The sequence below is a fragment of the Kryptolebias marmoratus genome, linkage group LG23, assembly GCF_001649575.2.
Source record: "Kryptolebias marmoratus isolate JLee-2015 linkage group LG23, ASM164957v2, whole genome shotgun sequence".
Classification (NCBI taxonomy): domain Eukaryota; kingdom Metazoa; phylum Chordata; class Actinopteri; order Cyprinodontiformes; family Rivulidae; genus Kryptolebias; species Kryptolebias marmoratus.
In genome coordinates this window covers 11318750-11339842 of record NC_051452.1, presented here as the reverse complement: position 1 = coordinate 11339842, position 21093 = coordinate 11318750, and the positions used below count along the sequence as shown (strand labels likewise).

The following is a 21093-nucleotide window of genomic DNA, read 5'->3' as shown; positions in this document are numbered from 1 at the left end:
TTTAGATTAAAGTGGCGGAAATAGCGAAGCGTTGCGTTAAAAGAAGGAAACGAGAGGAATTAGGTTTATCACAGTACAGCTGCCCCTTAATGTAAAGAATGGACGCATAATTAGCGTTTTTGTTTCACTCTTATAGATTGGAATCACAGATACGACATTTATCGTGGCTTTTGTTTTGTTTTTTTGTTTTTACAGAGCTGGTCAGAGTAGGAGCCTTCCATTTCAAATTTTGTTTCATCGGGCCTTCTGCAACAGTTGGAGGGGCGGTGGGGGGGTAAGAAACCTCGCCTGGCTCGATCTGGATCGCTGTCAGACACATCACGCCGCAGAGTCCGACACAGCCCTCGCCTAAAGGCTGGCTGCTCCATCGATTTGGCTCGCAGGAGGACAAACGACTGGATTACATAATTCATGCGACTGCTCCATTTGCAGACCTGTTCCGCCGGGAAAGAGGGAGTGTGTGTTGGGGTGGGGGTTACAGCAGGCGAGGATAATGCTGTTAGCCTGCATTTTATGCATGTCCTGTCACGAACAGACATGCACTCTCGGCTCCACTGCAACCGTGGCTCCACCTTCCTGTCTTTTCAGGTGACTTTTTTTTGTGAAAACAGGCGTGCTCCAGAAATACACAAGAGCAGGCAAAAGTTGTTGTTGTTTTTTTAAATGTGTTCAAACTGAAATAAAACTACGACAAGTTCCCAAACTTTTCATACGACACAAATAAAATCCCCTAACAACCTCAACCTTCACCACATTTTTATGAATTTCTGATCATATTCTGTGATGTTTCAGTCAAAGGCAGGACATTGGGGCTATTTCAAAATAAGGTTTGATTTCAGTAAGTCAGTGTAATGTTCAGGAAATTTGATAAAATAGTTTAAATTGTCTGTTTTTTTCATGTGTTTTTAACGCTGCAGATACAAATACTGTAGGTCGTTTAAGCTGCCCTGATTCCTGATAGCTTGGCATACTTTGTGGGACAAAGAAAGAAGCGCTTCCACCTAATTTGTAACTTCCTGTTTGGGAAAAAAAGAAATGTTTACTTGAGTCTGAGGGGACTTCTTAGTTGTGAGTGAAACTTTGAGCGTGGGCAGCGGCTGCTTTTTATAGGATCTGAGACTAACAGTGATATAAACGGACCTGTTTCCTCTTCGGTTTCTTTTGTATTTTAAAATGAAAAATAAAAAGAGGAAAGGTGTGACTCACATATCGGCTGATGAGGGTCCGAAGGGTGCTGAAGTCCATCCCCATCCTGCTTTCTCTCTCTCAGTCCGGGTTTTCAAAACTCGCTCTTCCCCCGCGGAGGTTACTTTCTTTTAATTTCTCCTCTGTCCATGACTTTTATTTCTCTGTCTCTGTCTCTCCTCCTTGTTGTCTTCTTCCTCGGTCTCGGTCGGACTCGGAGCTGCTTCCCGGTCCTGGTCTCACCTCCGGGTACCGGGCTTTCTCAGACCCGGGAGGCGGTTCGGTGAGCGCCTCCTTCTCTCTCTCTCTCTCTCTCTCTCTCTCGCTCCCTCTCTCTCTGTCTCTCTCTCTCCTTCTCCTCCTGAGGAAGAGTGGGCTCTGCCTCTTCCACGCCTCCCCACCCCTCGCGCTCTCTCAGGCTCATGTGCGCGCAGACTAATAATCTTCTCGTCTCTCGCTGCTGCCAGAGGAGATTTTCTTTCATGTACGTCACGCGCGGGCCAGGTGGTGGCTGCGGGCTGGAGGTGAGCGCATGCGCTATGTGGTGTTTTCGGAACTCAATTGATTAGTTATTCCGGTTAATTATAGGATATTGATTTGTATGCTCGGGGTGAATTCGATTGATTAATGAAAGTCGATCATGAAACACTTGATTCTGCTTTATAGCCTGATTAATATCTTATCAAACATTTCCAACCAACTAAAGTTCTGGTTGGGTTTTAAAGGCAGACCGGAAGACACTTTTAAAAACAAGTTTGTTGCACAGTTGGGATGCTTGATCAAAAAAGTATCTTGTTTATGCGCTTTTTAAATATACTGATACTCTTTCCACATATTGTCAGTAAGCTGAAATGATTACATGTAAGCGTTTGAATAAAAAAGCTATTTTTAAATATTTCTTCCTCCTTTCAATGTAACAGCAAAGAAATCTATTCTAATACAAAACATTGGCAGCGCTTTCAGTTAGAAACATGTAAAAGGCAGTTTGTGTTTGCTTTCAAGATTCACATTTAAAATGTTTTGTTTAAGTTCAACCGTTAGATATTATTTCTCTGAGTACGTTGCTGCAGGAGCGCGATCCGGGCGAATCGTGGTTCATTAAAAAAAAGTTGTTGAAGAGCTTTCATTGAATCTCATGAAAACCTCAGTTTACCTCCACCTTATTCAGCTGATCTAGTAGCTTATCATGAGCATGAGAGGACCTTAAGATCAACTAATATATTGTTACTGTTTGTCCCTAAGTCTTAATACAAATGTTTGGGTGGCTGGGCCTTTTTGATCAGATTGTGGAACCAACCACCTCAGGACTTGCTCACTATCACTGATCTGGCTGTTTTAAAACCTAATCTTGTTTTGTTTTTGTTTTAAATTCAGGCAGCCTTTTAACACGTAGTGACACTTTGTATTTTTGTATTGTTATTATTGATTGTTTTTAATATTTGTATTGCAAAGCAAATTGTGCACCTGGGCTGCTGTAAAGGGCTCTATAAATAAATGTTGACTTACTGATGTAATTCTGTTCATTTTAGGCCCTAGTTGACCATTTTTTTTGTACTGATAATACAAAAATGACCAAAAAATAGCATAATTTATTTCTGTTTGGGTGCTTCTTGAGTGGATTAACGTGATTATAATCATTATATCAACTGCTGGATGTTTAATAATGAAATATAACGAATAAAATGTAATAAGACCGTTTGTGAACAGAATAAGTTTGAGAAATCAGACGGACCGGAACTGTAGTTTGCGCTGCTTTGTTTCAGGGGGGAAATGTTTTCATCGGTTGGTTCGTTGCTGAGACGCTTTCGGCGGGTTCAGTTGAATCACTACCGCAAAGCCCGCAGGAGTTACAAGAACTGTTTCCTGTTATTGTCAAAATAAAATTTACATTTCCAGAGAGGGAGTGTTTATCTTCGGTAACAATACATATAGTTTCATGCATAAATCATTAGAGCATAAAAAGCAGTTTAAAGTCATAGGAAGAACCAGTATTATGACTACAAATAACAGAAAACATGTTTTTATGGTAGAAGTCTTATTTAACAAGATTAAGTAACAATTCCTCAATTTTTGCAATATTTTTAATGGACCTATTATGAAGTAGGGCAAATCTACTCATATAAATAGAAGAAACTTCAGTTTTTCTACAAAGACCTACACATTTAAACTTAGATATTATATATGGTCCCATTTGTAAATTTTATTATTGTTCTTTATGACTTTTTTGCCCATAATAGTATATTTCTGTTTCTGACGTTGATTCAGCGCTCTTACTTTGAAGGAAGAACGGTGCTAGTTCCGGTCACAGTCTTTCTGCGTCGTGCTAGCTTGACTCAGTATGCCAAAATGGCGTCGCTAGTGGCGGAAGGCTGTAGTTAGTCCGTATTCTTCTGCAGCATCTCTTCGTTTGTCGGGGGAACACTCGATAAGGCGCCTACGGACATCATGGCGAGTTTGGATCAGAAATCACCCAACGTTCTTCTGCAGAGTCTCTGCTGCAGGATAACGGGAAAAAGCGAAGGTAACATCGGTTAACATCAGCCCGACCGCGCCATACTTAAGTATTCAGGAATCCCCGAACCAAACCTCGTTCAAAAATATCGTCTTTTTTCATTATTTCTATCCACATTACCGTTTAACCATCTTTTCTACCTACTGTTAACATATAAAGCGAATGTTTGAAAGCAGCTGACAAATTCGGCGTGAAATTCAATCATTAGACATCTTTTATTGATGACTAATTTATCGGTTTTCAACATTTTACACTGCGAGTTTTGCGGGAGGAGCTAACGATTTTCTAGTAGTAACTGCTGCTTTTAGCTTTTAGATCATCAGCCGTAGTGTGGATAGTATTTAATCACATTTAGATTTCAAATAAAACCTAACGCTTAATGTCAGAATGAATAATTTAGGTAAAGGTTTATTTTTGTGTGTGGCTGTAATGGACAAACGCCACGATCCGTCACGTAGCGGGACTCATTCATCCCCAGCTGTCAGTCAGATCGGCTCGCCTTGATGCTGCACAAACATTGGTGTAAAACGCTGCTCTGTTTGGGTTTATAAACGGCTCATTCCACCTCCCTGTGAGCTTGTTAGCCACTTAGCTCACATGCCGATCAATACAGCGTGTGCACGGCTTCTGGGTGCACATTAATCCAGCTACTGCAGGCCCCTGCAGGAAACAAAACATACAAACCAAGGTTAGCATCCATGAATGATAAATAATTGACATGATGCTGTGTTTTCCAGTCTGTTAGGCCTGATTGTGGCCTAACTCTTTGGCTAGTGGTGTCAAACATTTTGGCTCTGACAGCAAAAATGTCATTTTTAGCATTCAAAACAAGAATGTAGTCACTCCAAATGTCCAAAAATCACATTTTTAAAAGCAATGGTCTATTAAATCTGTGATCCTAATAAGTGGGAAGTATTTTGCTGCGCATTTGCAGCTTTCTGAAAAGGAGAAAATCCCACAGGCAATAAATCAGGATGCAGCTGTTTGTCTTCTCTACTCTGCACAATATTAGCTGATATTTCACCGTCTCGCCTTTGTTTCTTCCAGCCGAGGTCGCCCACCAGTTCCAGTATGCGGTGCGGGTCATCGGCAGTAACTACGCCCCTACCATTGAACGGGACGAGTTCCTGGTGTCGGAGAAAATCAAAAAGGAGTGTAAGTGCTTTTTAGACTGAATCCAACTCTGGGTGGTAACACAGCAGGAGCTCGTGACCCGGATTCCCGCCGATTTACAAACATTGCTCATAACCGTATTAAACAAAGGGCCTAGTAACAATGCATGCAGAGTAATTTGACTTTCGGAGATTATATGAGGACCCTCAGTTGGTCTTTCATGACCCATGGTGAGGTTCCGACCCCAACTTTTGGAACCATTGCTGTAGGTTACAAACCATTTAACCAAAAATTTGTGTGTTTATGTGTTTTCATTTTAATGCTGGAAAACATTTTTCTTACCACAGCAGCAAACCGACTTGTGTAGCAGCTGAGAAAGCACCGTTTGTGAGAAACAGAATAACACTTCAGAGACTGTGGAGACTAAATTTTTACAGCAGAATAAGGTTAACCTGTGTTACGTGAGGACTGAGGGGCCATTTGTGGCTTTAGATATTAGCTGAAGAACAGGATACTGAGGCTCCTCAGCATCTGCTCCTAAATGGTATGTCATTCAGTGGAAAACAAATTTAACGAGCTGTGTGAAACACAGGTTGTAGGACTGGCAGACAAAATTTCTACGGACCCAGCTCGTGTGTTGAGCAGCGAATTTGAACTTCTGCCATCTGGGAGGCGATTCAGGGTGCCTTGTCACAGAAGGAATAAGTATAAGAACTCCTTTATACCATATTCCCTCAAACTGCTAAACCAGAAGAAGAATAAATGAATTTACTAGTGCAGATCACATTTTAGCTTCCTTTTAAATGATTAGGATGTTATGTGATATGTGTTGCTTTTTATGAGAGGCACTGGGCAGATTATGCAAACAAATTTTCTATTTCTATGGACAATAAAGTCTTATCTTATCTTTTAATGCCGTTGCAGTGCTGAGGCAGAGGAGGGAAGCAGATGCTGCTTTGTTCTCAGAGCTGCACAGAAAACTTCAAACACAGGTGAGTTTTGTTTTTAACCACTGAAATCCTCCAGAACAAACATGAAATCTGTAATAAAACTATGTGCCAGGAGTGGCCAAAATGAACTGACTCAGATTAAGGATTTCACCTGGGAAGTGTAGTTTCTTTTTAACTATCTGAATATTAAACGTATGCCTTTGTGATTTAGATTTTGTGTTTCTCCTGTTTGTGTTCATCAGAGTGTTTTGAAGCATCGCTGGTCGGTTCTCTACCTGCTGCTGAGCCTCTCTGAAGACCCCCGCAAGCCTTCCAGCAGGGTGAGGGACACGGATGGTTCTAAACTCTCACTGTCCTCTGCCCTCCACCCGTTTTTTTCTCCGACTTGTTGAAAATCTTCATAACGGTCCTCTGCAGGTTGGGAACTACGGGGCGCTGTTTGCCCAGGCCCTGCCCAGGGACGCCCACTCCACCCCGTTTTACTGCACCCGACCCCAGAGCCTGGCCCTGGGCTATGGTGAGAGGAGCGCCGGCCTGTCGGGAAGTGTCGGGACCAGTGGGATTTCCAGTTTAGGGGTGTACACATTGAACGGACCCACGCCAACACCGCAGACGCTGCTGGCGGGGTGAGCCTCCCTCTACGACCGTCGCTGCTTAAACCTTTTGATTCTGTAATTTGTAAACGCGTCTGCTCTGATCGAGCGGTTTCACCTAAGAGGTTCTGTAAAAAAAAAAGCAACATAAAAATCCCTGGGCCAGATAATCATCAATTAGCTCCACAACGTAATCTCACCTCTCAGCCCCACCTGTTGTAACGCAGGTTTACGAGGCCATTAGATTCCATTAAGTCTCATTAATGATGCAGGAGTCCTTTACCTACAGACAAACCATTATGTGGGCTGGCTTCACCCTTCAGACACAAAAGGCTAATTTCTCACATCAAAACTTTACGTTTTTCTAGCAACAGACATACGTCAACACCTGAATTATGCAAAGAAGTGCAGGTGGAGTGCTTCCCGGATTAGTCAGTAGATCTTTGGATGTTGGCTACTGTGTTTTGTTTATTAATAAATTGTTTTATGCAGCCTTGAATCTACAGTAGCTATGTCTTTCATTTATTTCTAATTAATTATTGTGGAAAGAGCAAAAAAATAAAAATCTGGCAAAGTTTAACACCAAGAGACTTGCTTCACAGGAAAAGCTTGTTTTTGAAATGACGATATTTTACACCAATTTCTGCGTTTTAGTCAACCTCCTCAGTCTGCAGCTGCAGCCACTCAGCCTCTGGGCTCACGCTTGGCCTGGGCTCTTCCTATAACCTCCTCGCCTTCATCTGCTCTGGCCCCGCCTACAACCCGACCATCCCTTGGGCCACCGGTTCCCTCCGCCAGATTGGTCCGTCCTCGCCGAGACGGCGACGCGGCTGGTGAGCATCGCAAATAAACTGCATTATTTTCCTTTTTTTTTTTTTTTTTAAACGTCATATCATTTACCAGAGATGTGCTTCAGCTCAGACTCCTTAACTCTGAACCAATCACGCTTCTCGTCCACTGCCGCAGGTGAGGTCAGCGAGGCGGCGCTGGTGCGGGACGTCCTCTACGTCTTCCAGGGGATTGACGGCAAGTTCATCAAGATGAACGCCCAAGAAAACTGCTACAAAGTAGACAGCAAGGTACGCGAACCTGCGCCGAGCCTTGAACAGCTTTCCGACAGACTAATCCGTCTGGCGTCCGGCTCGCGTTGCGTCTTCAAACCAAACAAAAACGATTTATTAGAGGCTCTCAAAGCCTCACCGACTCGACTTTGTGATCTCCTTTTTTTTTCTGGCAGAGGCGAAGCGACATTTGCCCGATATTTAAAATGGATGTTGCTGATTCTACTGACAGATCAATGCAAAGCTTTTTTGTTTGCTTTTTTGGCGCCAATGCACATCAGCCTCTCGTTTCTTATTCTGCCCTGTCCATTTCTTTACCCCCCCCCCCCCCCCACACACACACACACACACACACTTTGTTAAAACCATCGATAAGGAGGCCGTGGATGGAACTCGTTTCGTATCCTCTCAGCGGGGCTAAACATAGACTCATGGTCAATGTGCTCCATCAGGACAGGAGCCACAGAGACCCGGGATAAATTAGTCAAGGATAAAGATATTTCGGCACCCCCCCCAACACACACACCCTCCCCTTCACTTAAACTGTCTGCTAAACTCCCTAGATAAAATGTTAAGCGGATGAAAATTTAATGCGACAATAAAAGGAAATTATTCCCTGCCTGTTGCTGCAAGAAGGCCATTCCTGTTCTAGAGATGGAAACTACAGGCCTTGATCTCTGCGTGCATAAAAGTAAATTTATAACAGATAATCCAATATTATCCTCCCCACATTTAGAGGAAAAATAAAAGTTTCTTCCACGTCAATGCAGTTAAAAGTTAATTCACTTAATTTCACTTAAGAAAGATTTGTATAAAGCACGTTCTGTGTCGCCTTCACTCTCCAGGTGGTGCTATGCAAGTCCCTCAGGGACACCAGCAGCAGGCTGGCCGAACTCGGGTGGCTCCACAACAAAGTCAGGAAGTACACCGACGCCAGGAGCCTGGACCGGGCCTTCGGATTGGTCGGGCAGGTGTGTCTGCTTTTTGTCATTTATGCCACAACTGTTTTTGTCAAGTTTCTTTCTTTTCTTAGTGTCCTTTGTGAAATCCTTTCTGTTGCTGTCTTTTGCTCCAGAGCTTCTGTGCGTCGCTCCACCAGGAGCTGAAGGAGTACTACAGGCTCCTGTCTGTCCTCCACTCGCAGGTAAACACACCCAGATGAGGACTCGTGTTCTCCTTCTTTTATTTCAAATTGATAATCGACATTAACTACTTGAACGTGGGTAACCTGAGGCTTAAAATCTGTAATTTTGAGTTAAAACAACCTTAAGATTGTGTCTTCAGATGTGTTGCGAAGTTGTCTTCGTGGCTAACATGGGTAAGACACTCTGTGTGAATATTTGTAGTTGCAGGTGGAGGATGAGCAGGGTGTGAGCGTTTGCACAGAGAGCAGTTTGACCCTGAGGAGGCTCCTCGTCTGGATGTACGACCCCAAGGTGCGGCTCAAAACGCTGGCTGCCCTCGTCGACTTCTGCCAGGGTGAGTTGGACGTGTCCCCGAGTGTGCGCACGTTTACCGCCCGGAGTGATTGCCTGCGAAGGAGCGTTTACCCGCGCTGTGCGTGTTGCAGGTCGTAAGGGGGGCGAGCTGGCCTCGGCCGTGCACGCGTACGGGAAAACAGGCGACCCACAGATGAGAGCGCTGGTTCAGCACATCCTCAGCCTGGTGTCCAACCCCATCCTGAACTTTCTGTACAGGTGGATCTACGATGGCGAGTTGGAGGACACCTACCACGAGGTACGCAGAGTGCTTCACTTCGCCCATTATATGCTACGATACAGCCTCCCGGGGCGTCTGAAAAACTCATTTAATCATCCCAAATGCTGAGTGATCAAAGCTAAATCAGGAAACTGAAGGTCTTTTTAAAGAAAAAGTCATTAGGAGTTTACTGCTTGTGTTCTCTGCAACCGCTCTGACATTTGACCCCAATGAGGAAGAACATTAGTGACAAGGAGGAGGAGGGAGCACCAGAAAGATAAAAGGAGAGACAGCCCAGCCTCTGAAATGAGGACTAATGAGAGGAGCATAATGGAGACCACAGTGATGGATGCGTCTCCTTTGCTTCGCTCGCGCAGTATTTTTTTTTTTTTTTTACGAGCTCTGCATGAACCGCCAGCCATGCCGGGCTGGATTTACAGCTCAGCGCTGTGTTTAACAGCGCCGAGATAAAAGTCATCGGACCTTTCAGGAGCAGAATTATCCAGGAGAACTCACACACACACACGCCCCTTCACCGCTGCAGTAATGGGTGATAAGAGGCCTAAAAACAACACACACACCTTCCAACCCAAATCCACACAGAACCGAGGTGCACTTTATTAACCCACAACACATTTGAGATAAAAAAAACTGCACTAAATAATTAAATATCTGCTGATAACCTGACTTTAAAGGCAAATTATAATTCTTGTTGTGCCGTCAAGAAAAATAAATGTAAATTTAAAAAAAAATTCCATTAAAAATCTGCTTTTATATTAAATTGGTAAGATTGAAATAAAAGGATTGTTCATTAAAAAGTCAAAAGCATTTTAAAATAAGGGAAATTGAAATTACACTATAAAATTGTGTTTTTTTTTAAACAATTTTAAAAGCAGCTAAGTGCGAAAGGTCAAACTTCTCTATATCGTTCACTATTTGGTAAAGTTCACAGATTTATCAGACTAAAATAAAATAAAAAAGTTTGGCTCCTGTAAGCAGCTGTCTGGTATTTAAAAATGAAAAGAACAATAATTACAAAGAAGATAAAGGCTTTAACACCCTTAACATTTTCCTCTTTCTTGCTCCGAATCTTTTATTGTAAGTGTCTCAAAATATGAGGTTTCTAAATAAAATGGATTAATTTTCACAAAAATACACTTTTAAATGCCGCTCTCTTTTAACCAAGAAGCTTTGTTGGCATCAAGAAGTTTGCTTCTTTTATTACAGACAGTTTTTACAGCACGTGGAAACAAAAATGAACTTTTGCTGTTGTTGATGCTTAGATAACTGTCGTTAAAAAACAACGAACACAATAAAACCTCCCAGAGGACAGCAGCTAATAATTAGTCTCAATTTGCTGACTTTAATTGGAACTTTGTCATGTTTATTATAAAACTATTATAAAAAGGATGACAAGATGAAGCTTAAAGTCACATTTTCTTTGACTCCAACTCCTTACTTGATGCATTTAAGGTGAAGCTGTGCATTAATTATAATTACTGGAACCTAAAGGTTTAAAATTATTCCCCAGTTTTCCTGCTGTGTGGGGCTGTGTGTTTCATTTAATCTAGATTATTTTTCCAGGAACGTGACAGTTGAAGAGTTTTGTGTCTGTGTGCAGTTCTTTGTAGCGTCGGATCCGAACGTGAAGACGGACCGCCTGTGGCACGACAAGTACTCCCTCAGGAAGTCGATGATCCCTTCGTTCATCACCATGGACCAAGCTCGCAAGGTGCGGTGCACGTTAGCGAACACCCGGCGCCGCCGATCGGCTGTTCAGTATTTCGCAACGACCAAACGTAGTCTCCCTTAACCCCTCTTTTTTTCATTTAGGTTCTGCTGATTGGCAAATCCATCAACTTCCTGCATCAGGTTTGCCACGACAGAACACCGCCAGGCAAAATCACCCCGGCGTCCAAACCTGCGGACACTCCCAAAGACGGTAAAACGTCCCGTTTGCCTTCCTCTTTTTTGTTCCCGGAGAAGCGATTTGGCCAGATTTTTACCCTTAGAACCTCACACAGGGATGGGGGGGCAGACGTTCCCTGACACACTGGGGGAACTGGAACGTTGTAAAATTTATTATTTTCGAAGAGTCGGACACGTCGGTGACATCCTTGTCGTGCTGATCAAACGGTATTGACGTGCGTTAGTGGACTGGCAGCGGTCGATGCTCTTACCGCTCACCTTGTCCTTTTCTGCTTCAACTGTGGCGAGCAAAGGGGGGAGGGGTTACGGAGCAATATTTCATTGATCCGGCCTGTGGGACTCTGCCAGCTGAGTGATCACACTCAGAGCTTTTACTGTACGAGCTGAAGGGCATCACACAGGCACTATTTACAGAAAACATCGGCACCTTTGACTCTAAATCCAGTCAAACAATCACTGCTGTGGTTCAGCGCGGGAGTGTTTTTGTCTAGTTTTTAATTAATAAGAAAAATGGGGAATGTAGTTAATAAAAATGCTTTAAGCTTTACTATTTATAGTTGGATCTAATGTTGTAACTGCACTTTCCTAGCTGCGGAGCTGCTTTCTGACCTCGAGGGAGCGTTTCAGGAGAAAATCGACGACGCCTACTTCGACACCAGTAAATACCTGCTTGACGTTCTGAACCGGAACTACCTGCTGCTGGAGCACCTGCAGGCCATGAGGAGATACCTGTTGCTGGGCCAGGGGGACTTCATCAGACACCTCATGGACCTGCTGAAGTCAGCATCCACCCTCTTCTGCTTTTTAAAACGTCCAAAACGTCAGGCTATGTTTGATTTGTCTGCTTCTGTATTGTCTCGCACCAGGCCCGAGTTGGCCCGCCCTGCTACGACGTTATACCAGCATAACCTGACTGGGATCCTGGAGACGGCGGTCAGGGCCACCAACGCTCAGTTCGACAACGCGGAGATCCTGAAGAGGCTGGACGTACGCCTGCTGGAGGTAGGCGTCCACATCCCGCGCCGCGTCATTCCACCAAAACGTCAGCAAACTTGTGATAATCAGCCCCTCCTTTCCCCCTCACTGTCGTCTCCAGGTGTCTCCCGGGGACACGGGCTGGGACGTTTTCAGTCTTGACTACCACGTCGATGGACCCATCGCAACAGTAATACCGTGCTTGAAACAAAAATCATTTAAACCCCCCCACCCCCACCCCCACCCTGGTCGTAACGTATTTCTGACATGCGTCAGGTGTTCACCAGGGAGTGCATGGGCCACTACCTCCGTGTGTTTAACTTCCTGTGGAGGGCCAAGAGGATGGAGTACACTCTGACTGACATCTGGAAGGGACAGATGTGCAACGCCAAGCTGCTGAAAACGATGCCTGGTACGCCAACACGTTCAGGCTTTGGTTTTTAACAATGACAGAGAGTAAAATCATCTTTTAAGACTGTTGTATTCGTCGTTTATTTAAAGGGTTTTCAAGATTATTTCACTGGTTCTTGGTAATGATTCCTATCCTGCTTCTTTCTTTATCTTTTAGAGCTGTCAGGAGTGCTGCATCAGTGCCACATCCTGGCCTCCGAGATGGTCCACTTCATCCACCAGATGCAGTACTACATCACCTTTGAGGTGAGCCCGGCTGCTGTCACAGACTGCAAAACAAAAACGTCAGCGTGAAAGCGTCCGTCACGGAGGTTTAGGTGGCGCCGATTCTCGAGTCAAAAACGAACGACAAAATATTTGCAGCTTTTGAATAAAAACTTGACATTTTCCCGCCTCTTCCGAGTGTCGATAATTTAACGTGGTGGCAAAAAAACGAGTGCCGCACTTCATTTATAGTACGAGGAATTCAGTTTGACTTGAAGTTCAGTGAATATAAATGACAGGGAACTAAACGAAACGTATTAAACTCCCAAAATGCCCCTTGTAATCTGTGTTTAGGTGCTGGAGTGCTCATGGGACGAGCTGTGGAACAAAGTCCAGCAGGCCCAGGACCTCGACCATATCATCGCCGCTCACGACGTCTTCCTGGACACCATCATCTCCAGATGTTTGTTGGACAACAACAGCAGGGTATCTGCGTTGCTTTGTTTTGTTTTGTTTTGTTTGTTCGTTTGACACTCTTTTCTCTCAGAAGCTCGAACCAAACCCCGTTTTTGTCTGCCCAGTCGCTTCTGAACCAGCTGAGGGCCATATTTGACCAGATAATTGAGTTTCAAAGCGCCCAGGACGCCCTCTACCGCTCGGCGCTGGAGGAGCTCGCCCTTCGGCTGCAGTTTGAGGAGAGGAAGGAGAAGAGGGAGGAGGAGGTAAGAACCGAAGGAGACGGGTGGGGGTTACGTGGCAGGTGTGACGGTACCCGATAAGAACGAGTGGCTACTGATTCAGGGTCAGTGGGGAGTGACGGCAGAGCAGACGGCAGAGGAGAACAGGAGGATCCAGGAGTTCCAGGACACCATACCAAAGATGAGATCGCAGCTCAGGATCCTCACCCACTTCTATCAGGTACCAGCCGGCGCCATGACCGCATTTCACCCGACATTTTACCCCACGAGTAACGAGTCGTCTTCCCCCCCCTCCCCGTCTCAGAGCATTGTCCAGCAGTTCCTGGTGCTGCTAATGACCAGCTCAGATGAGAGCCTGCGCTTCCTCAGCTTCAGACTGGACTTCAACGAGCACTACAGGTTCGTCCTTTCGAAGCGCTGAAGCCACCAGAAACGGCTTTTCTAAAAACCCTAAAACCTCCAAATTCAGTGGTCAAAACTGGGAGCTCTGCTGAGCAAGGAAACGGAGCCCTTAAGGGGCAAACTGGTGGCATTTTTTATTTTTTTATTTTTTGTTAAACATTGGAAATATTTGTTCAAACTGTTTTTCTTTTTTTTAACAAACAGAGGAGCCAGGAGCCAGGTGAGGCTGAAGGGTTGGAAGTGGTTCTGTAGAGCCAGGTTAAATGGTTATTTTAGGACGTAGTTTTAGCAAAATGAGTTTTTGGTTTAGAAACCAGTTCCGCAAATATCTTCAGGTTTTAGAAATCTTTAACGTTTTGGGGGTTTTTTGTTCCTACAGGGCCAGAGAGCCGAGGCTCCGAGCTTCGCTTGGCGCCACCAGAGGCCGCCGGCTCTCAAACATCTGACCTGATGCCAACGCCGCCGCCAGCCCGCCGCTTCCCTCGCTTTGCGCCGAGATGACGTCACGTCCAGGAGGCGCAATCCAGACCCGTGGCGACCTCAGCCGAGCGGATCGCAAAGGAAAAACGTCCCGAACTTTTCACGAATCCGCAGAGATTATTTTAAAAAGTTAAAAAAACAAAAGGTTTCTGCATGAAGCGAGAATTCTGCAAAATCTGAATTTATTTTAGGAGACGTGACGAGGGAACGGACGTCAGGTTGAGCTCTCTGCGTCACGGAGAAGCCTCCCTCCATGGCATGCCTTATCAACGAGAGGAAACTGAACCGTTTTTTCTCACTGTGGTTGCCAAATTCAGCCCCAAACACACACAACGTTTGTACATAGTGTTTGCAAATGAGTGTATACATGTATCTCTACACACCGGCCCACCTGGGTTGGACCGATATGGGCGTGATGAGTATTTCTTTTCAATTTTTGTATTTATAAAAATTATTAAAAAGACAAATTGTAATTATTATTATTAATGTTACAGCTGTTCTGCAAACGAGTGTTTCTGACAGAGTTTTAATCTCATTAAGGTAGGAAAAAACAATTTAAGTTCTAAAACTGAATGATGAAATAAAATACTTCCTTTTTGTTAAAGTTTAGTGTGTTTTAGCTTCTCAGGTCAGCTGGATCACAATCACACATCCTCATGTTTTACAAAAAAACAAACAAGAAGCCAGCTTTATCTCTTAAAATCCCACATTAGTAGTAGATTTTTACCGCTTGAAGGAAAGGCAGATCTAACGTGAAGAATGTTTTTATACTTACTTTGTATTTTTATTGTTCACAAACCGGGTTTTTTCTGTGTGTGAGAAGGAAATCATGTTGAACCACAACAACCTCCACATAAACCACAGGAATTAGTGTTTTTAATTAAGGTTTTCTTCTTTTTAAAGTGTAAATATTTCCACATAAAAGTTCTTTGAATAGATATGTTTCCTTTGGGCAGTTTGTTGTCAGATGCGAGACAAGAAAAGGTCTGTTTACTTTGTTTCTGTGTGGAAATATATGCATTTTTTTTTTCCTTTATTGGTCACAATTTGTGGTTTCTAACACGGGCAAAAACATCAAACCAAAACGGAAGCTTCCTGTTGTCAATAAAATTTAATTTCTTCACCCTGAAAATGTAATTTTTGTTTGTTCTGGTGAGGTTTGAAGCTAAACCTTAGGTTGTTTTTTTTAAATTTCTAAAAAATTGAGCATTTCTATTGGAAGCTGTTGATCTTTGTGTCAAAAATTTGCGATTATATATTCCACCGTGTTGGCGCATAACCCATCCATCCCAGAATATAACCAGATTTGAACCGTGTGCGGTTTAGTTCTCCTTCATCGTCAGCGAAACAATCGGTGCTGCGTTTGGTCTGCGGGCCACACATTTGCTTTCTGACGACGACTTTCGAGTGTCGAGAAGCGTCTGATCCGGGGTCAGCACTCGTGCTTGTACATAACCTTTACAGGATAGCACATAATGTAAAAAAAAAAAAAAAACACTGGAGATGATCTAACCACTTTCTTCTTTAATAAAACATGTACTTTTTCTTTAAATGTGTGTTTATTTTCAAACTCTCTGTTTTCTTGGACACACCACCACCTGCTGGTAACAAATGAGACATTTCTGGTCCTTCATGAAGCTGAAAGGCCAGTTTTAGAGGAAAAATCAGTGCATGGTTGAGAATATTGCACATTTTCTGTATTATTATATTATTATTTCTAGATTAGTCTTTACTGCTTTGTAAACAGGCACACTTAGAACGCTCCCTATTTTCATTTAATCATTTAAAACCTCTTTCATGCGACATCTTAAAAAACGTCCTTTTCAAATCCATTTTTTTAATGCACAGAATCGTTTAAACTTTGCTGAGATACATTCAATGACGCGAGCTGTCCCTGAAATTTGCCTTTTTTGTCGTCATTAGGCTTTTTGCCTCATTATCATGTTTTTTTTTATCCTTGGCTTGAACATCCGGGCTCTCTCTCACAACTTCGCCTTATTTAATAATCCAGAAAGAACCTCGTTTAATCCACGTGTTTCTTTCTACCTGCCCACGTTACATGTTTGCTTTTCTTTCTTTACGGGGAGAAAAGAAAAAGAAACTGGTTTAAAACTAACGATCCTTGGATTTTCTCTTTGTGTGTTTTAACATCTGTTTATGTGTCCAAAGAAGCGTCTTATCCAGGAAACTCTCATCTTTTTTTGGAGAAAATTGTCAATTTGAGGAGCCGGGGAGCTGAAAGGCTGAGAGGCTTGACTGCTGAACTGGAACAGCAGATCCTTTTTGCTCGGTCTGTGTGGCTGTATTGTGATTTATCTCAGCGTACTGAGGTGTTTGCGAGTGTATCAGTCGATGGAACGAAATGGTTTCTAATCCCTCAAGACATTCTTCCTAGTATTCACAAAGACCTGCATGTATTTTTTTTTCTCTTAGCAGAAACAGCTTTGCACTGCTGACCTTTATATTGAAAAAGACTTTCCTAAAATAAATAAATAAATCATATCAGTAGGCTTGACAAATTTGGACAGCCTTGGATTTGTGCTTTCGCTGTTACTGGACAATATTTGGCAGAACTGTGGGAGAGAAACAACTCATTCTGCGCTCATTTTAAAGACGTTTCGATGTATAAACCCATCGACTTGTCTGCGGACGACTGTTGATAGGGCGTACAGAGCAGAGCCTTCGTTAAACTGTATGAATGACTACAACCAGGGCTGCAGGATTTTCTGTCGTCACAACACTTTAGCATCTCTGCCACTAAAATCTAAACCAGGTGCAGGCTTCGACGGACTACAACAGCCCGGACTTTAATGCAGTCCGAGCAGTATTTTGCGACAACACAGTGATTACACATACCGTGCTGCTTGACTCGCAGAATATTTGTAAGTCATGCAGCCGCCTCTTTTCTTATTTCAGAGCCCCAGTGCAGCGATACCTCACTAAAAGCTGCCAGGCGATCCAGCTGATCTCCTCCCTCAGCAGAGGTCACAAAAGAGGAGGAGGAGGGGGGCAGTTTTCTGAGGCTGCAAAAATAAACAATAAAACAAGTCAAAACTGTTCAAAAGAGAATAACCAGCTGCTACTGGAAGGAGGAAGACTTGTATTAATCAAACTGTAGGAATTTTGTTCATCCTAAAGTTGATCATTTAAAACAATGGCATTACATAGTGAAATATATAACTAGTTGTTACCTTTTTTCATAAGAAATGCTAACTGTAGACTATAATGCAAAGCTATGCTAATAAGGTTATGTTTATAGCCTCAAATTAATTTTTTTTAATTTACTTTTTTAAACACTCATGTCTTGTCAACAAATAACCACACTTCCTATATAATTTTATACTTACATACTTAACTAGAACACAATAATTTATAGTTTTTAATGACTTTCTATTAGCCAAGTTAGCTGAGCAAAAAATGGCTAAAGAGCAGTTTAAGAAAACTTAATTAAATTACAGCACATGTAAATAAATGTTATATGAATGGCATTTAATTATTTATGGTGTTCATAAACTAAACCAAAGTGAGTAAAATAAGGCAGTAATCTCAAATAATGTAACAATTTGGTCATTTTTTCATTTTGCTAATGACAAACTTATGCTAGCTAGCTTATGCTAAATTACATAAGCTCACCCAGTGTTGGTGGAAAAATCACAGATGCTGTCGAAAAAATAAATCCTCATTTCTTTCAGCGAGTAACACAAATTTTTATTTAAAAATAAAATACTACTGAACAATAAAACCTTTTGAAAAATGTTCCTATAAAGTAATTTTCCTATTTTGTTTCCAGTTTTCCCATTACACAGTCTGAATCAAGGTGTTTTGCTGCCATCTTGTGGTCATTTTTTGCAAACAGCTGAATTTACTATCAAATAATTTCATGTAAAAATGTATTTTTTATATATATTTATTAATGATATTCGGTTTTGATCCAGCAGCAGAACTTTAAAAGAGACTTAATTACCTCATAAAAGTCTTTATTCAGTTCTGTTCGGCCTGATGAAACAATGATTGTTATTAAATTTGCTGCTACAAATGAATGAACGCAGGCTGAAGTAGACCCTGTCCTTTTTGCTGATCTCCATTATGTTCACGGTGAGAGACAGAGCTGGTTGGATTCACTGAAATCCCGATCTTCTGCTGTTCGACCTTCTGGTTGCAGTTTAAGGTGAGATCGGAGGGGAAAATGGTGTCTGCGTGTTTTCAGGCCAGGTGACATTTACTGGCATTTCTGGCAGCATGTGCATTCAAGAGAATCTTATCAAAAAGATGATTTCATGTCACCTTCTTCTCTTTGGTTTTATTTTTTTCTGCAATAGCCATTGTTTCTAATGACCATCAGCTGGAGACACAGTTATACATAACTGTACATAAACGTAGCTTCCGATTTCTGCTCTTCGAAGGCCATTTTCGTTGAAGACCTTAACATTTCTTTTTTTCGTTGTTGTTTCACACCTTGGCTTAACGATGGTCTGGAGGACAGGAGTGCAGGAGTAATTTGGCTTTTGCAATTTGTTGAACTTTAATGAGGCTAATTGGACAGGCAGACTGCAATTAAATCTGATGTTTCTGCCGAGATACAGCATAAGGTGTGAAAGCTGCCCTCAGCTGTGGATGAAGGGACCGAAACTCAAACTTTTTAAGTGGTCTCTGAAATTCGAATTACCCTGATCGTTGCTGTAATCGCAGCACCGTGCAGCTGCTTTTCCTATACCTGCAAACACGTCGATCCTTGCGGTGAAGCTGCTGAAGCATAACGAGGAAGTTGAAACACCTTGAGCCTGAGTCGAACAGCAGAAACGCCGGAACAGAGACGGTAAAGAGATGAAACTTGAAGAGTCGGACACATTTTAATCCGAGCTTACATCTTCCCCATCTTTCATCTCAGCTGCTTTTTTTTATTTTTATTTTATTTTCAAAACCTCCTGACAGGTGAGCTGGATTTCTTGATGTTTTCTCTGTATTATCCGACTCCTCCGCGCTGTTTTGACAGCTCGGCTCTGCAGTTTCCAGAAAGCTTAGAACACCCAGCTCCTCTGTTTGTTACCCCGTCCTCCGTCGTTCCTGGGGCTTTCGGAAACGGCGCCGGCCTCCTCGAGCCCGCTCTCCGTGCAGGCAGGAGGGAAGTCGGGACGTACGAGCTGAGCGGACACCCCGATCAAAAGGGTCTTCAGTTGCTAAATGAAATAAATAAAATAAACTGAGGAGCTTTCCAGGGAACTCACTTCTGATCGGTTGAAGACAAGTCTGGATAACGTAGGAGCAATCTTTAGAATTAGTTCTCACAGGCATCTAATCTGTCTTGGTTTTTATTGGATAACAGTTTGAAGAAAAATCTGAGACCAGGTTAAATCTGTTTTTGTTTCTTAAAAGGAGCAAATCAGATGATAATCTTCATTTGGATGAATCATTTACCTTCTTAAACACAAACTCCTGAGCAGATTTCTTTGGTTCGCTTATTTCTGCAAGTCTGGAACTGTGTGCAGACTCACCGTGTCAGACAGAGAACGTCCTCAGATTCACTTTTATAAAACATTTCCGTCGTCCAGAGGCTTGTTCTCCGTGGCGATTGTTAAAATGTATTAAAACGCTGGAAGCCTAAGAGGAGATTTGTGTCCAGATCTTCTAAAAGAGGTGAATCCTACGACAGATCGGAACGAATCCTGGCACCAGGTTGACTCAGGAACTGAAACAGAATCACGGCTGGACTAATGCACTCCCATACCATCAGAGAGGCAGGATAAGGAGACAGTGTCTGTTGTTTCTACAGCTGTTGTAAATGATTATTGTGTTCCATTGTGAATCAAATCTGGGTTTATGAGATTTACAAGTCATTACATTTTGTTTTTATTTACATTTCTAATGTCCCAATTTCTTTGGATGTGGGATTGTAAAATGTACCGGGAAAAAACAAAAAACAAAAGAATGAACTTTTTTTAATTCATAGGAGAAAGAGAGGGAAACAACAAACTGAAGGCTGAATCCATGAATGCAGAGATGCTTAAAAGAGATCAAAGAAATAATCCCCCCCCCTCCCCCCCCAAAAAAAGTCCAACAAGATGAAGGTAAACTGCATCAAAGTGGTGCTACAGAAATAAAAAAAAAAAAAAAAAACACAACATGACCCAGACGTTCTTCACTTCTGCCTTTTATTGGATTAAATTAAATACTCCTTCAACTTATGTTGCAGTTCTTCTTTTATTTTTGTTAGATTTGTCGCTCCCAGCTACAGATGGTGGGACATTTCCACCTCCCTTTCCTGTTGTTCACATGTGCACATTTGGGAATAATGCACTTTAGTTGTCTTCTGAACTTACCAGGTGTAAAGATCTGAAAAAAGGGGCGTGAAGACGGCTGCAGCAGGGGACATGATGGTAGGAAAACGTAAATTACAGACCGGTCTTTTCAGACGCATTGAGTTGGACGTTTTGTGCTCCACGAAAGCTTTAAAGCTGCCTCGGGTGGTGGAGCGGATTGACGGACAAGTTACAGGACGAGCGGGAGAGTTGTCCGTTTGCAGCTTTCGTATTCATTCTCATGCACCGGACCTCCGCCGCCATCAGTCACGAGGCCTGATGGGAGAAGCTGTCTGCAGACTGGAAATGCCACCACGGTCTCCTCTTCCTCTTCTGACAGACAGTGAAAACATGGTGGTGGTAGGGGAGGGGGGAGGGAGAAGCCAGATCAGCAGGCAAACAGAGGCACGTAGGAGCAAGCAGGTGGGTTTATTTGTTTATGCTCGTTTTTTTTTTTTTTTTTAAGGTTCTTGATGAAAACACCAAAGGACTTCTCATTTTCGGTGTCGAAACTCGCTGGAAAACCGGGAAAACTGGCCGTAAGCCAATCATTTGCCACTCACCTTAAGGTTTCACAGCAGACTCC

At 42.8% G+C, this 21093-nt stretch overlaps 2 protein-coding genes across 5 annotated transcripts in view; one reads left to right on the top strand and one right to left on the bottom strand.

Moving 5' to 3' along the window:
• atp11a (ATPase phospholipid transporting 11A) overlaps positions 1 to 1591 on the bottom strand; it is a 42343-nt gene extending 40752 nt beyond the window's left edge. The window contains exon 1 of one of the 3 annotated variants that reach the window (XM_017430062.3): positions 1207 to 1591. In XM_017430062.3, coding sequence (XP_017285551.1) covers positions 1207 to 1251 — 45 coding nt within the window. In that variant the 5' untranslated portion in view covers positions 1252 to 1591. The remainder of the gene's footprint in view (positions 1 to 1206) is intronic. The other 2 variants (XM_017430064.3, XM_017430068.3) reach the window with 2 other exon arrangements.
• A 1923-nt stretch (positions 1592 to 3514) lies between these two features.
• Positions 3515 to 15706, top strand: tubgcp3 (tubulin, gamma complex associated protein 3). Of its 2 annotated transcripts, XM_017430024.3 has the most exons (24): positions 3515 to 3706; positions 4745 to 4852; positions 5735 to 5802; positions 6003 to 6080; positions 6178 to 6386; positions 7008 to 7186; positions 7320 to 7432; positions 8260 to 8385; positions 8490 to 8558; positions 8761 to 8893; positions 8985 to 9151; positions 10734 to 10844; positions 10946 to 11054; positions 11631 to 11820; positions 11908 to 12043; positions 12138 to 12206; positions 12293 to 12428; positions 12585 to 12673; positions 12986 to 13117; positions 13213 to 13353; positions 13433 to 13549; positions 13634 to 13728; positions 13936 to 13951; positions 14111 to 15706. In XM_017430024.3, the coding sequence occupies exons 1-24, from the start codon at positions 3631 to 3633 to the stop codon at positions 14180 to 14182; spliced, it is 2739 nt and encodes a 912-aa protein (XP_017285513.1). In that variant the 5' UTR covers positions 3515 to 3630; the 3' UTR covers positions 14183 to 15706. The 2 variants fall into 2 exon arrangements, with proteins under 2 accessions (XP_017285513.1, XP_017285514.1); XM_017430025.3 differs by lacking the exon at positions 13936 to 13951.
• Positions 15707 to 21093: the final 5387 nt, after the last annotated feature.

What these genes read in the sequence shown, in the direction of transcription:
- tubgcp3 (XM_017430024.3), top strand. Translation starts at nt 3,631, where the DNA reads ATGGCGAGTTTGGATCAGAAATCACCCAACGTTCTTCTGCAGAGTCTC. An exon ending in ACAGAAAACTTCAAACACAG is followed by an intron (nt 5,803 to 6,002) that starts GTGAGTTTTGTT and finishes TGTGTTCATCAG; the next exon opens with AGTGTTTTGAAGCATCGCTG. An exon ending in GCTACAAAGTAGACAGCAAG is followed by an intron (nt 7,433 to 8,259) that starts GTACGCGAACCT and finishes TTCACTCTCCAG; the next exon opens with GTGGTGCTATGCAAGTCCCT.